This window comes from Salmo salar, chromosome ssa12 (assembly GCF_905237065.1).
Source record: "Salmo salar chromosome ssa12, Ssal_v3.1, whole genome shotgun sequence".
NCBI classification, from domain to species: domain Eukaryota; kingdom Metazoa; phylum Chordata; class Actinopteri; order Salmoniformes; family Salmonidae; genus Salmo; species Salmo salar.
The window spans coordinates 6,972,968-6,990,572 of NC_059453.1; the positions used below are offsets into that span (position 1 = coordinate 6,972,968).

At 45.5% G+C, this 17,605-nt stretch overlaps 1 protein-coding gene across 1 annotated transcript in view; it reads left to right on the forward strand.

The window, feature by feature from the left end:
• Positions 1-17,605, forward strand: part of LOC106593331 (protein sidekick-1) — a 607,750-nt gene that overhangs the window by 385,879 nt on the left and 204,266 nt on the right. The window contains 4 exon segments of the mRNA XM_045692043.1: positions 3,482-3,627; positions 3,629-3,677; positions 3,812-3,928; positions 6,637-6,804. Coding sequence (XP_045547999.1) covers positions 3,482-3,627; positions 3,629-3,677; positions 3,812-3,928; positions 6,637-6,804 — 480 coding nt within the window.

Below are 17,605 nucleotides of genomic sequence, written 5' to 3' on the forward strand. Positions count from 1 at the left end.
GAGTAATAATCAGATTAAATCGGGTACGTTTTTTTATCCGTCCGTGAAAATACTGCCCCCTATCCATAACAGGTTAACAGGTACATTACATTTTCTGATCAACGACAGAGAACTGCCGGTGTCAATCATTGCAGTAAGACTTTTACCATTCACTTTTACAGGTACCAAGACTGACCCTTCCCCAGTCTGTCTATTCTGAACACCATCCCTATCTGGGCACATAACACTAACCTGAGAGCTTGGATTTATGTAGTGGACACATTGAAGCTTTGTGCCCCTGCTGGACGGCAATAAAAACAGGTCAGACCCCTCCTATCAGAGCGAACTGCATGATCCTTTACCTCCCTCCTCCCAGACACATACTCCCCAGAGTTACCTTCACCATCTCTGGCGTCTCTGGTGTCCCTTGTGCCTGTGAAATTCCTTGGAGCGGGTGCTGCAGGTCGTGGTGGGCCCCCTTTATGTGCATTAAGGTACTGCAGTGCAAGCTTGGCCTCCATAAGCCCATCCTTGGGCTCGTGCTCTCGGACCCAGGTTAAAATGTCGTGTGGGAGAACTTGTAGAAGTTGCTCGAGGATGACGACCTCACCGATCTCGTCCTGTGTCTTCTCCTCCGGTCGAACCCATCGTCGGTAGAGGCCCTTGAGGCGGTGGTACGTCTCTGTCGGCGACTCACCCGATGGCATCGATGCAGCTCTGAAGCGTTGACGGTAGGTCTCCGGGGAGATGTCGAACTTCACCAGCAGCGCTTCCTTCAAAACCCTTGTAGACATTGGACAACCCCTCATCCATTGCTGTGTAAGCCTCTAAGGCCTTGCCCGTGAGCAATGGGGCAAGCCTGCAGGCCCACTCTACCTCCGGCCACTGCCACATCTTGGCCATTTGCTCAAACCTCAACAGGTAGTTTTCATTGTCCTCCCCCTGCTGGTATGAAGGCATCTTTGGCTCCTTCCTCAGGAATGCTGGAAGATGAACGTTAACACTGCTGGACTGGTCTCCTGGTGCTGGGCCTGGCCTCATCACTGCTTGGGGATCCTGCTGTGGAGTTGAAGTCCCCGCTGCGTCGAGCCTTTGTCACTCTGGTGGTGGCAGACCCAATCTTGGGTTCTCACTGACGAGCTCCGCTTGGTGAGGAGCTGTGAGGATAGATTGGCGTAGGCCCTGCTTGAGGTCTTCGTCCCTCCTCTCAAGGCAGGTGAAAAGTTGCTGGATAAAGGGCTACCATGGTTGGGTGTGGTTCTGGTCCCCCAGCTGCTCCTTCAGTCAGCTGGTCTTTTATGGCTGTATCTGCTGGTTCAACCGGTAGCTCCAGTGGTGCTGGTTGTGTTAGGCCCCTTGGTCTTCTTCCCCAGACAATTCCATGGTATTCCACCCTGTTTCAATTTTAGGTACCTTTTCTGACAGTTGATGCTGCTGCTGAGAACGGGATCCTGTACGCTTTCCTTTACGTCTCTTTTTGGAATTCACTGATTTGTGGTGCGCCATCCCACCGCTGCCACCATATGTCACGTAGAGTAGGCCAGAAGGCTAAACTGAAAAACCTAACCTCTCTCAAATAAAAAGACGGCGGAGCCGCAAAAGTACTTCTGTGAAAGGGTGTTTATTTACATAGTGAATCCGGAAGCAAAACAAAAGTACTGCTATCCAAAGTATACATTATGGGGACAGCTTAAAGACAAGGCTGCCCCGTCAACAGCTCAATCCATAATGCCCCTCCTTGAACTGAAAGAGAGGCTCAGCTGTTGGAGAGGTGTGTGTGTGTGTGTGTGTGTGTGTGTGTGTGTGTGTGTGTGTGTGTGTGTGTGTGTGTGTGTGTGTGTGTGTGGCGATATCAATGAGCTACGAGCCACAGTCAACACACACACCAAATCAGTTAGTGTTTTGTTGGGATGTTGTAGGTTATGTGTTTGGATTACTGCATCTGTTTCCTGGGGTTCCATATAACACATAACAACATGGAGTTCCATCTATACATACTGACACATAACAACATGGAGTTCCATCTATACATACTGACACATAACAACATGGAGTTCCATCTATACATACTGACACATAACAACATGGAGTTCCATCTATACATACTGACACATAACAACATGGAGTTCCATTCATCTATACATACTGACACATAACAACATGGAGTTCCATCTATACATACTGACACATAACAACATGGAGTTCCATCTATACATACTGACACATAACAACATGGAGTTCCATCTATACATACTGACACATAACAACATGGAGTTCCATCTATACATACTGACACATAACAACATGGAGTTCCATCTATACATACTGACACATAACAACATGGAGTTCCATCTATACATACTGACACATAACAACATGGAGTTCCATCTATACATACTGACACATAACAACATGGAGTTCCATCTATACATACTGACACATAACAACATGGAGTTCCATCTATACATACTGACACATAACAACATGGAGTTCATTATAAGGCTTAATAGGGCTGTATGTACAGTATGAAACATTATAAGGCTGAATAGGGCTGCATGTACAGTATAAAGCATTATAAGGCTGAATAGGGCTGCATGTACAGTATAAAGCATTATAAGGCTGAATAGGGCTGTATGTACAGTATAAAGCATTATAAGGCTGAATAGGGCTGTATGTACAGTATAAAGCATCAAAAGGCTGAATAGGGCTGTATGTACAGTATAAAGCATTATAAGGCTGAATAGGGCTATATGTACAGTATAAAGCATCAAAAGGCTGAATAGGGCTGTATGTACAGTATAAAGGATTATAAGGCTGAATAGGGCTGTATGTACAGTATAAAGCATTATAAGGCTGAATGTACAGTATAAAGCATTATAAGGCTGAATAGGGCTGGGTTGTTGAGGCTGATTAACCTTCAGTATTTTTGAGAGTTAATGACTGGAACTCATCTGGAAAATCAGACTCTCTTCAGGAACTGATTACAACTCTGCTGATGATTGGACATTACTTTAACTACCTCATATCACAGACACACACACACACACACACACACACACACACACACACACACACACACACACACACACACACACACACACACAGTCTTGCTCAAACTCACAGGGCCCTTCCAACTGGAGAGACCAGAGAAGAGAGAGGGTCAGTTGTAAATTGTTCTAACTATATGAATCTGTCTCTGTCAATCATGGAGGTCAGAGTTAAATATTATCTACTTGGCTTTTTTCAGCAAGATAATTCAGTCAGCGTGTCCCTTGTCCCCACCCTTACCCTGCTGTAGCCCTGCCACCTCTATATTCTATGGACTATTATCTACTCATTTGAATACACACTGGCATTCATATTATACACAATAGACTGTGTGTGTGTGTGTGTGTGTGTGTGTGTGTGTGTGTGTGTGTGTGTGTGTGTGTGTGTGTGTGTGTGTGTGTGTGTGTGTGTGTGTGTGTGTGTGTGCTGTGTGTGTCTGTGTGTCTGTGTGTAGGAGTCCCCTCGGCTCGTATAGACTGGTATAAAGACGCGGTGCCCGTATCCAAGCTAGCCAACCCTCGCTACAAGGTTACCGCGGCAACAGGTCTGACTGTGCGGAGAGTCCAACCAGGAGATGCTGGAATGTTCCAGTGTTTCGCTCGGGAACGCTGCCGGAGAGACACAGACACACACACAGCTGGTGGTTACTAGTGAGTTATACACACACACACACACACACACACACACACAGCTGGTGGATACTAGTGAGTTATACTGTACTTCTCTCTGTATTTCTGCGTTGATTGTAATCAGAATATTAATCTGTGCCCTCTGCTCTCCCTAGGTGTCACCCCCTCCTTCTCCCTCCTCCCCTCTGATCTCACCGTTACCGACGGCAACTCGGCTGTGTTCACCTGCGAGACCACTGGAGCCCCCAAACCTGCTGTCAGCTGGAGGAGAGGTACGCACACACACACACACACACACACACACACACACACACACACACACACACACACACACACACTCTCTGCCACTTCCACACTCAACCCCCAGAGGCTAGCAGCAACCGGGTCCAGGTGCTCTGTCAGGCCTTGATTAAGTCCACAGATGAAAGCAGCCGATTGGCCGTCTGTGACCGGAGGCCTCTCATCCTGCCAGTGTGTTAGTTCACCTCTTTAGTTTTTAATCAGGTATACTTTTTTTGAGTTTTTTGTTTTGTATATTGCATATTTTTTGGGGGTCACCACTTTGAACGAATACTAATCTGCTTGGACTGGCCGACCGAAAGGTCATGACTGAGCTGGCCCTGGAGGTAAGGTTGCTGTCTCCTGGGCATGTGTACATACAACATCTCCCTGGGTACATTCTGTCCCTGAGCAAGGCAGTTAACCCCCTACAACAACATCTCCCCTGGGTACATTCTGTCCCTGAGCAAGGCAATTAACCCCCTACAACAACATCTCCCTGGGTACATTCTGTCCCTGAGCAAGGCAATTAACCCCCTACAACAACATCTCCCTGGGTACATTCTGTCCCTGAGCAAGGCAATTAACCCCCTACAACAACATCTCCCTGGGTACATTCTGTCCCTGAGCAAGGCAATTAACCCCCTACAACAACATCTCCCTGGGTACATTCTGTCCCTGAGCAAGGCAATTAACCCCCTACAACAACATCTCCCTGGGTACATTCTGTCCCTGAGCAAGGCAGTTAACCCCCGTACACCAACATCTCCCTGGGTACATTCTGTCCCTGAGCAAGGCAGTTAACCCCCTACAACAACATCTCCCTGGGTACATTCTGTCCCTGAGCAAGGCAGTTAACCCCCCGTACACCAACATCTCCCTGGGTACATTCTGTCCCTGAGCAAGGCAGTTAACCCCCTACAACAACATCTCCCTGGGTACATTCTGTCCCTGAGCAAGGCAGTTAACCCCCCTACAACAACATCTCCCTGGGTACATTCTGTCCCTGAGCAAGGCAGTTAACCCCCCGTACACCAACATCTCCCTGGGTACATTCTGTCCCTGAGCAAGGCAGTTAACCCCCTACAACAACATCTCCCTGGGTACATTCTGTCCCTGAGCAAGGCAGTTAACCCCCCTACAACAACATCTCCCTGGGTACATTCTGTCCCTGAGCAAGGCAGTTAACCCCCTACAACAACATCTCCCTGGGTACATTCTGTCCCTGAGCAAGGCAGTTAACCCCCTACAACAACATCTCCCTGGGTACATTCTGTCCCTGAGCAAGGCAGTTAACCCCCTACAACAACATCTCCCTGGGTACATTCTGTCCCTGAGCAAGGCAGTTAACCCCCTACAACAACATCTCCCTGGGTACATTCTGTCCCTGAGCAAGGCAGTTAACCCCCGTACAACAACACATCCCTGGGTACAGATGATGGATTAAGTTAGCCCCATGCACCTCTCTGATTCAGAGGGGTTCAATGTGGAAGACACATTTCAGTTGAATGCATTCAGTAGTGACTGACTAGGTCTCCCCTTTCCCCTCAAAGATAGAGGAAGATACGTGTTTCCAATGATGTCATTGGTGTGCATCATGTGATCTCTTAGTCAATTATGAGTAGACGTGGGAAGATGGGTGAGTAAAATGTCATCCATTTTGAATTCAGGCTGGAACACAACAAAACGGGCAATAAGGGGTAAGAATACTTTCTGAAGGCACTGTAGGACAGAAACTTCAAAACAAACTTCCTTTTGATTTATTTTTTGTGACCATCTGTTTTTTGCCATGTATGAATATGTTATTCAATGTGTTTCTATTGGCTAATAGCAATAAGGCCAATTTCAATGTTTAACCAAATCATTTGTAAATGTATTTTTGATACATACGGGGTCCTCAAATTCACAATGAAATATTATCCATGGTAAAACAGGTAGAACCTGCCCCCAGGTCTTAGACCCCTAGTCTTAGAACCTTAGACTTAGACCCCTAGACTTAGAACCTTAGACTTAGACCCCTAGTCTTAGACCCCTAGTCTTAGAACCTTAGACTTAGACCCCTAGACTTAGAACCTTAGACTTAGACCCCTAGTCTTAGACCCCTAGTCTTAGACCCCTAGTCTTAGACCCCTAGACTTAGAACCTTAGACTTAGACCCCTAGTCTTAGACCCCTAGTCTCAGAACCTTAGACTTAGACCCCTAGACTTAGACCCCTAGTCTTAGACCCCTAGTCTTAGACCCCTAGTCTTAGACCCCTAGTCTTAGACCCCTAGACTTAGACCCCTAGACTTAGAACCTTAGACTTAGACCCCTAGTCTTAGACCCCTAGTCTTAGAACCTTAGACTTAGACCCCTAGTCTTAGACCCCTAGTCTGAGACCCCTAGTCTTAGAACCTTAGACTTAGACCCCTAGTCTTAGACCCCTAGACTTAGACCCCTAGACTTAGACCCCTAGACTTAGACCCCTAGACATAGACCCCTAGACATAGACCCCTAGACTTAGACCCCTAGACTTAGACCCCTAGACTTAGACCCCTAGTCTTAGACCCTTAGACTTAGCGGGCACAATGATATTAGCAGGCTAGCTAATTGGTTTCGTAACTGTCTGTTGTGTGTGTGTGTGTGTGTGTGTGTGTGTGTGTGTGTGTGTGTGTGTGTGTGTGTGTGTGTGTGTGTGTGTGTGTGTGTGTGTGTGTGAAGGTTCCCTGCTCCTGGCCAGTGGGACGGTCCAGATTCCCAGGTTCACCCTGCTGGAGTCAGGTGGTCTGCTGGTTGAGCCAATCAGGATGGAAGATTCTGGCGACTACACCTGTACTGCCACTAGCGCAGACGGATCCATCAACGCTACTGCTGCTCTCACTGTCTGGAGTCAGTAACACACACACACACACACACAGACACACACTCTCACTGTCTGAAGTCAGTAACACACACACACACACACACAGACACACACTCTCACTGTCTGGAGTCAGTAACACACACACACACACACACACACACACACACACACACACACACACACACACAACTCACTGTCTGGAGTCAGGAACACACACACACACACACACACACACACACACACACACACACACACACACACACACACACACACACTCTCACTGTCTGGAGTCAGTAACACACACACACACACACAAACTCACACACACACACACACACACACACACACACACACACACACACACACACACACAACTCACTGTCTGGAGTCAGTAACACACACACACACACACACACACACACTCTCACTGTCTGGAGTCAGTAACACACACACACACACACACACACACACACACACACACACACACACACACACACACACACACACACACACACACACACACACACACACACACACACACACTCTCACTGTCTGGAGTCAGTAACACACACACACACACACACACACACACACACTCTCACTGTCTGAGTCAGTAACACACACACATACACACACACACTCTCACTGTCTGGAGTCAGTAACACACACACACACACACTGTCTGGAGTCAGTAACACACACACACACTGTCTGGAGTCAGTAACACAGCACACACACACACACACACACACACACACACACACACACACACACACACACACACACACACACACACACACACACTCTCACTGTCTGGAGTCAGTAACACACACACACACACACACACACACACACACACACACTCTCACTGTCTGGAGTCAGTAACACACACACATACACACACACACTCTCACTGTCTGGAGTCAGTAACACACACACACACACACTGTCTGGAGTCAGTAACACACACACACACACACACTGTCTGGAGTCAGTAACACAGACACACACACACACACACACACACACACACACACACACACACACACACACACACACACACACACACACACACACAGTCTGGAGTCAGTAACACACACACACACACACACACACACACACACACACACACACACACACACACACACACACACATCTAACTGTCTGGAGTCAGTAACACACACACACACACACACACACTCACACACACACACACACACACACACACACACACTGTCTGGAGTCAGTAACACACACACACACACACACACACACACACTCTAACTGTCTGGAGTCAGTAACACACACACACACACATACACACACACACTCTAACAGTCTGGAGTCAGTAACACACACACACACACACACACACACACACACACACACACACACACACACACACACACACACACACACACACACACACACACACACACACACACTGTCTGGAGTCAGTAACACACACACACACAGTCTGGAGTCAGTAACACACACACACACACACACACACACACACACACACACACACACACACATCTAACTGTCTGGAGTCAGTAACACACACACACACACTCTCACTGTCTGGAGTCAGTAACACACACACACACACACGCACACACACACACACACACACACTGTCTGGAGTCAGTAACACACACACACACACACACAAAGAGATGCATGCACGCACAGGCGCACGCGCACACGTGCACACACATAGTGACGCACGAGACACACAGTAACACACACACACACACACACACACAAAGAGACACACACACACACACACAACTCTCAGTATGGTTTCTAAGAAATTGACCAGTCAGACGAGCTCAGAACACTGCCCTCATCTCATCTGTCCAATCACATTACCCGGAACACTGCTACACCAGATCGACAGGCTCTGTTTTTGAGACGGGGTTGGCTGGTTGTGTGATCAGCTGTTCATTTTGATTGAAAAGATGATTAGATGAAGGATTTGATTTGGTTCTGGTTCAGTCCAGTTTGGTTTGGATCAGATACAAGTCTAGAAACATCCTCTCTCTGTCACAGTCTGTATCCCAGTCACATCTAATGTTAAACTAACTGACCTCCTATCCCAGTCACATCTAATGGTACACTAACTGACCTCCTATCCCAGTCACATCTAATGGTACACTAACTGACCTCCTATCCCAGTCACATCTAATGGTAAACTAACTGACCTCCTATCCCAGTCACATCTAATGGTAAACTAACTGACCTCCTATCCCAGTCACATCTAATGGTAAACTAACTGACCTCCTATCCCAGTCACATCTAATGGTAAACTAACTGACCTCCTATCCCAGTCACATCTAATGGTACACTAACTGATCTCCTATCCCAGTCACATCTAATGGTAAACTAACTGACCTCCTATCCCAGTCACATCTAATGGTACACTAACTGACCTCCTATCCCAGTCACATCTAATGGTACACTAACTGACCTCCTATCCCAGTCACATCTAATGGTACACTAACTGACCTCCTATCCCAGTCACATCTAATGGTACACTAACTGACCTCCTATCCCAGTCACATCTAATGGTACACTAACTGACCTCCTATCCCAGTCACATCTAATGGTACACTAACTGACCTCCTATCCCAGTCACATCTAATGGTACACTAACTGACCTCCTATCCCAGTCACATCTAATGGTAAACTAACTGACCTCCTATCCCAGTCACATCTAATGGTAAACTAACTGACCTCCTATCCCAGTCACATCTAATGGTAAACTAACTGACCTCCTATCCCAGTCACATCTAATGGTACACTAACTGACCTCCTATCCCAGTCACATCTAATGGTACACTAACTGACCTCCTATCCCAGTCACATCTAATGGTACACTAACTGACCTCCTATCCCAGTCACATCTAATGGTAAACTAACTGACCTCCTATCCCAGTCACATCTAATGTTAAACTAACTGACCTCCTATCCCAGTCACATCTAATGGTAAACTAACTGACCTCCTATCCCAGTCACATCTAATGGTACACTAACTGACCTCCTATCCCAGTCACATCTAATGGTAAACTAACTGACCTCCTATCCCAGTCACATCTAATGGTACACTAACTGACCTCCTATCCCAGTCACATCTAATGGTAAACTAACTGACCTCCTATCCCAGTCACATCTAATGGTACACTAACTGACCTCCTATCCCAGTCACATCTAATGGTAAACTAACTGACCTCCTATCCCAGTCACATCTAATGGTACACTAACTGACCTCCTATCCCAGTCACATCTAATGGTAAACTAACTGACCTCCTATCCCAGTCACATCTAATGGTACACTAACTGACCTCCTATCCCAGTCACATCTAATGGTACACTAACTGACCTCCTATCCCAGTCACATCTAATGGTACACTAACTGACCTCCTATCCCAGTCACATCTAATGGTACACTAACTGACCTCCTATCCCAGTCACATCTAATGGTACACTAACTGACCTCCTATCCCAGTCACATCTAATGGTACACTAACTGACCTCCTATCCCAGTCACATCTAATGGTACACTAACTGACCTCCTATCCCAGTCACATCTAATGGTACACTAACTGACCTCCTATCCCAGTCACATCTAATGGTACACTAACTGACCTCCTATCCCAGTCACATCTAATGGTACACTAACTGACCTCCTATCCCAGTCACATCTAATGGTACACTAACTGACCTCCTATCCCAGTCACATCTAATGGTACACTAACTGACCTCCTATCCCAGTCACATCTAATGGTACACTAACTGACCTCCTATCCCAGTCACATCTAATGGTACACTAACTGACCTCCTATCCCAGTCACATCTAATGGTACACTAACTGACCTCCTATCCCAGTCACATCTAATGGTACACTAACTGACCTCCTATCCCAGTCACATCTAATGGTACACTAACTGACCTCCTATCCCAGTCACATCTAATGGTACACTAACTGACCTCCTATCCCAGTCACATCTAATGGTACACTAACTGACCTCCTATCCCAGTCACATCTAATGGTACACTAACTGACCTCCTATCCCAGTCACATCTAATGTTAAACTAACTGACCTCCTATCCCAGTCACATCTAATGGTACACTAACTGACCTCCTATCCCAGTCACATCTAATGGTAAACTAACTGACCTCCTATCCCAGTCACATCTAATGGTACACTAACTGACCTCCTATCCCAGTCACATCTAATGGTACACTAACTGACCTCCTATCCCAGTCACATCTAATGGTAAACTAACTGACCTCCTATCCCAGTCACATCTAATGGTAAACTAACTGACCTCCTATCCCAGTCACATCTAATGGTACACTAACTGACCTCCTATCCCAGTCACATCTAATGGTACACTAACTGACCTCCTATCCCAGTCACATCTAATGGTAAACTAACTGACCTCCTATCCCAGTCACATCTAATGGTAAACTAACTGACCTCCTATCCCAGTCACATCTAATGGTACACTAACTGACCTCCTATCCCAGTCACATCTAATGGTACACTAACTGACCTCCTATCCCAGTCACATCTAATGGTACACTAACTGACCTCCTATCCCAGTCACATCTAATGGTACACTAACTGACCTCCTATCCCAGTCACATCTAATGGTACACTAACTGACCTCCTATCCCAGTCACATCTAATGGTACACTAACTGACCTCCTATCCCAGTCACATCTAATGGTACACTAACTGACCTCCTATCCCAGTCACATCTAATGGTAAACTAACTGACCTCCTATCCCAGTCACATCTAATGGTACACTAACTGACCTCCTATCCCAGTCACATCTAATGGTAAACTAACTGACCTCCTATCCCAGTCACATCTAATGGTAAACTAACTGACCTCCTATCCCAGTCACATCTAATGGTACACTAACTGACCTCCTATCCCAGTCACATCTAATGGTAAACTAACTGACCTCCTATCCCAGTCACATCTAATGGTAAACTAACTGACCTCCTATCCCAGTCACATCTAATGGTAAACTAACTGACCTCCTATCCCAGTCACATCTAATGGTACACTAACTGACCTCCTATCCCAGTCACATCTAATGGTACACTAACTGACCTCCTATCCCAGTCACATCTAATGGTAAACTAACTGACCTCCTATCCCAGTCACATCTAATGGTAAACTAACTGACCTCCTATCCCAGTCACATCTAATGGTACACTAACTGACCTCCTATCCCAGTCACATCTAATGGTAAACTAACTGACCTCCTATCCCAGTCACATCTAATGGTACACTAACTGACCTCCTATCCCAGTCACATCTAATGGTAAACTAACTGACCTCCTATCCCAGTCACATCTAATGGTACACTAACTGACCTCCTATCCCAGTCACATCTAATGGTAAACTAACTGACCTCCTATCCCAGTCACATCTAATGGTACACTAACTGACCTCCTATCCCAGTCACATCTAATGGTACACTAACTGACCTCCTATCCCAGTCACATCTAATGGTACACTAACTGACCTCCTATCCCAGTCACATCTAATGGTACACTAACTGACCTCCTATCCCAGTCACATCTAATGGTACACTAACTGACCTCCTATCCCAGTCACATCTAATGGTAAACTAACTGACCTCCTATCCCAGTCACATCTAATGGTACACTAACTGACCTCCTATCCCAGTCACATCTAATGGTAAACTAACTGACCTCCTATCCCAGTCACATCTAATGGTACACTAACTGACCTCCTATCCCAGTCACATCTAATGGTACACTAACTGACCTCCTATCCCAGTCACATCTAATGGTACACTAACTGACCTCCTATCCCAGTCACATCTAATGGTACACTAACTGACCTCCTATCCCAGTCACATCTAATGGTACACTAACTGACCTCCTATCCCAGTCACATCTAATGGTACACTAACTGACCTCCTATCCCAGTCACATCTAATGGTACACTAACTGACCTCCTATCCCAGTCACATCTAATGGTACACTAACTGACCTCCTATCCCAGTCACATCTAATGGTACACTAACTGACCTCCTATCCCAGTCACATCTAATGGTACACTAACTGACCTCCTATCCCAGTCACATCTAATGGTACACTAACTGACCTCCTATCCCAGTCACATCTAATGGTACACTAACTGACCTCCTATCCCAGTCACATCTAATGGTACACTAACTGACCTCCTATCCCAGTCACATCTAATGGTACACTAACTGACCTCCTATCCCAGTCACATCTAATGGTACACTAACTGACCTCCTATCCCAGTCACATCTAATGGTAAACTAACTGACCTCCTATCCCAGTCACATCTAATGGTACACTAACTGACCTCCTATCCCAGTCACATCTAATGGTACACTAACTGACCTCCTATCCCAGTCACATCTAATGGTACACTAACTGACCTCCTATCCCAGTCACATCTAATGGTACACTAACTGACCTCCTATCCCAGTCACATCTAATGGTACACTAACTGACCTCCTATCCCAGTCACATCTAATGGTACACTAACTGACCTCCTATCCCAGTCACATCTAATGGTAAACTAACTGACCTCCTATCCCAGTCACATCTAATGGTACACTAACTGACCTCCTATCCCAGTCACATCTAATGGTACACTAACTGACCTCCTATCCCAGTCACATCTAATGGTAAACTAACTGACCTCCTATCCCAGTCACATCTAATGTTAAACTAACTGACCTCCTATCCCAGTCACATCTAATGGTAAACTAACTGACCTCCTATCCCAGTCACATCTAATGGTAAACTAACTGACCTCCTATCCCAGTCACATCTAATGGTACACTAACTGACCTCCTATCCCAGTCACATCTAATGGTACACTAACTGACCTCCTATCCCAGTCACATCTAATGGTACACTAACTGACCTCCTATCCCAGTCACATCTAATGGTAAACTAACTGACCTCCTATCCCAGTCACATCTAATGGTACACTAACTGACCTCCTATCCCAGTCACATCTAATGGTACACTAACTGACCTCCTATCCCAGTCACATCTAATGGTACACTAACTGACCTCCTATCCCAGTCACATCTAATGTTAAACTAACTGACCTCCTATCCCAGTCACATCTAATGGTAAACTAACTGACCTCCTATCCCAGTCACATCTAATGGTAAACTAACTGACCTCCTATCCCAGTCACATCTAATGGTACACTAACTGACCTCCTATCCCAGTCACATCTAATGGTACACTAACTGACCTCCTATCCCAGTCACATCTAATGGTACACTAACTGACCTCCTATCCCAGTCACATCTAATGGTACACTAACTGACCTCCTATCCCAGTCACATCTAATGGTAAACTAACTGACCTCCTATCCCAGTCACATCTAATGGTACACTAACTGACCTCCTATCCCAGTCACATCTAATGGTAAACTAACTGACCTCCTATCCCAGTCACATCTAATGGTACACTAACTGACCTCCTATCCCAGTCACATCTAATGGTACACTAACTGACCTCCTATCCCAGTCACATCTAATGGTAAACTAACTGACCTCCTATCCCAGTCACATCTAATGTTAAACTAACTGACCTCCTATCCCAGTCACATCTAATGGTACACTAACTGACCTCCTATCCCAGTCACATCTAATGGTAAACTAACTGACCTCCTATCCCAGTCACATCTAATGGTAAACTAACTGACCTCCTATCCCAGTCACATCTAATGGTACACTAACTGACCTCCTATCCCAGTCACATCTAATGGTACACTAACTGACCTCCTATCCCAGTCACATCTAATGGTACACTAACTGACCTCCTATCCCAGTCACATCTAATGGTAAACTAACTGACCTCCTATCCCAGTCACATCTAATGGTAAACTAACTGACCTCCTATCCCAGTCACATCTAATGGTACACTAACTGACCTCCTATCCCAGTCACATCTAATGGTACACTAACTGACCTCCTATCCCAGTCACATCTAATGGTACACTAACTGACCTCCTATCCCAGTCACATCTAATGGTACACTAACTGACCTCCTATCCCAGTCACATCTAATGGTACACTAACTGACTTCCCTATCCCAGTCACATCTAATGGTAAACTAACTGACCTCCTATCCCAGTCACATCTAATGGTACACTAACTGACCTCCTATCCCAGTCACATCTAATGGTACACTAACTGACCTCCTATCCCAGTCACATCTAATGGTACACTAACTGACCTCCTATCCCAGTCACATCTAATGGTACACTAACTGACCTCCTATCCCAGTCACATCTAATGGTAAACTAACTGACCTCCTATCCCAGTCACATCTAATGGTACACTAACTGACCTCCTATCCCAGTCACATCTAATGGTACACTAACTGACCTCCTATCCCAGTCACATCTAATGGTAAACTAACTGACCTCCTATCCCAGTCACATCTAATGGTAAACTAACTGACCTCCTATCCCAGTCACATCTAATGGTACACTAACTGACCTCCTATCCCAGTCACATCTAATGTTAAACTAACTGACCTCCTATCCCAGTCACATCTAATGTTAAACTAACTGACCTCCTATCCCAGTCACATCTAATGGTACACTAACTGACCTCCTATCCCAGTCACATCTAATGGTACACTAACTGACCTCCTATCCCAGTCACATCTAATGGTACACTAACTGACCTCCTATCCCAGTCACATCTAATGGTACACTAACTGACCTCCTATCCCAGTCACATCTAATGGTACACTAACTGACCTCCTATCCCAGTCACATCTAATGGTACACTAACTGACCTCCTATCCCAGTCACATCTAATGGTAAACTAACTGACCTCCTATCCCAGTCACATCTAATGGTACACTAACTGACCTCCTATCCCAGTCACATCTAATGGTACACTAACTGACCTCATATCCCAGTCACATCTAATGGTAAACTAACTGACCTCCTATCCCAGTCACATCTAATGGTAAACTAACTGACCTCCTATCCCAGTCACATCTAATGGTAAACTAACTGACCTCCTATCCCAGTCACATCTAATGGTAAACTAACTGACCTCCTATCCCAGTCACATCTAATGGTAAACTAACTGACCTCCTATCCCAGTCACATCTAATGGTAAACTAACTGACCTCCTATCCCAGTCACATCTAATGGTAAACTAACTGACCTCCTATCCCAGTCACATCTAATGGTACACTAACTGACCTCCTATCCCAGTCACATCTAATGGTACACTAACTGACCTCCTATCCCAGTCACATCTAATGGTACACTAACTGACCTCCCTATCCCAGTCACATCTAATGGTAAACTAACTGACCTCCTATCCCAGTCACATCTAATGGTAAACTAACTGACCTCCTATCCCAGTCACATCTAATGGTACACTAACTGACCTCCTATCCCAGTCACATCTAATGGTACACTAACTGACCTCCTATCCCAGTCACATCTAATGGTACACTAACTGACCTCATATCCCAGTCACATCTAATGGTAAACTAACTGACCTCCTATCCCAGTCACATCTAATGGTAAACTAACTGACCTCCTATCCCAGTCACATCTAATGGTAAACTAACTGACCTCCTATCCCAGTCACATCTAATGGTAAACTAACTGACCTCCTATCCCAGTCACATCTAATGGTACACTAACTGACCTCCTATCCCAGTCACATCTAATGTTAAACTAACTGACCTCCTATCCCAGTCACATCTAATGGTAAACTAACTGACCTCCTATCCCAGTCACATCTAATGGTACACTAACTGACCTCCTATCCCAGTCACATCTAATGGTACACTAACTGACCTCCTATCCCAGTCACATCTAATGGTACACTAACTGACCTCCTATCCCAGTCACATCTAATGGTACACTAACTGACCTCCTATCCCAGTCACATCTAATGGTACACTAACTGACCTCCTATCCCAGTCACATCTAATGGTACACTAACTGACCTCCTATCCCAGTCACATCTAATGGTAAACTAACTGACCTCCTATCCCAGTCACATCTAATGGTACACTAACTGACCTCCTATCCCAGTCACATCTAATGGTAAACTAACTGACCTCATATCCCAGTCACATCTAATGGTAAACTAACTGACCTCCTATCCCAGTCACATCTAATGGTAAACTAACTGACCTCCTATCCCAGTCACATCTAATGGTACACTAACTGACCTCCTATCCCAGTCACATCTAATGGTACACTAACTGACCTCCTATCCCAGTCACATCTAATGGTAAACTAACTGACCTCCTATCCCAGTCACATCTAATGGTAAACTAACTGACCTCCTATCCCAGTCACATCTAATGGTACACTAACTGACCTCCTATCCCAGTCACATCTAATGGTACACTAACTGACCTCCTATCCCAGTCACATCTAATGGTACACTAACTGACCTCATATCCCAGTCACATCTAATGGTAAACTAACTGACCTCCTATCCCAGTCACATCTAATGGTAAACTAACTGACCTCCTATCCCAGTCACATCTAATGGTAAACTAACTGACCTCCTATCCCAGTCACATCTAATGTTAAACTAACTGACCTCCTCTCCCAGTCACATCTAATGGTACACTAACTGACCTCCTATCCCAGTCACATCTAATGTTAAACTAACTGACCTCCTATCCCAGTCACATCTAATGGTAAACTAACTGACCTCCTATCCCAGTCACATCTAATGGTACACTAACTGACCTCCTATCCCAGTCACATCTAATGGTACAC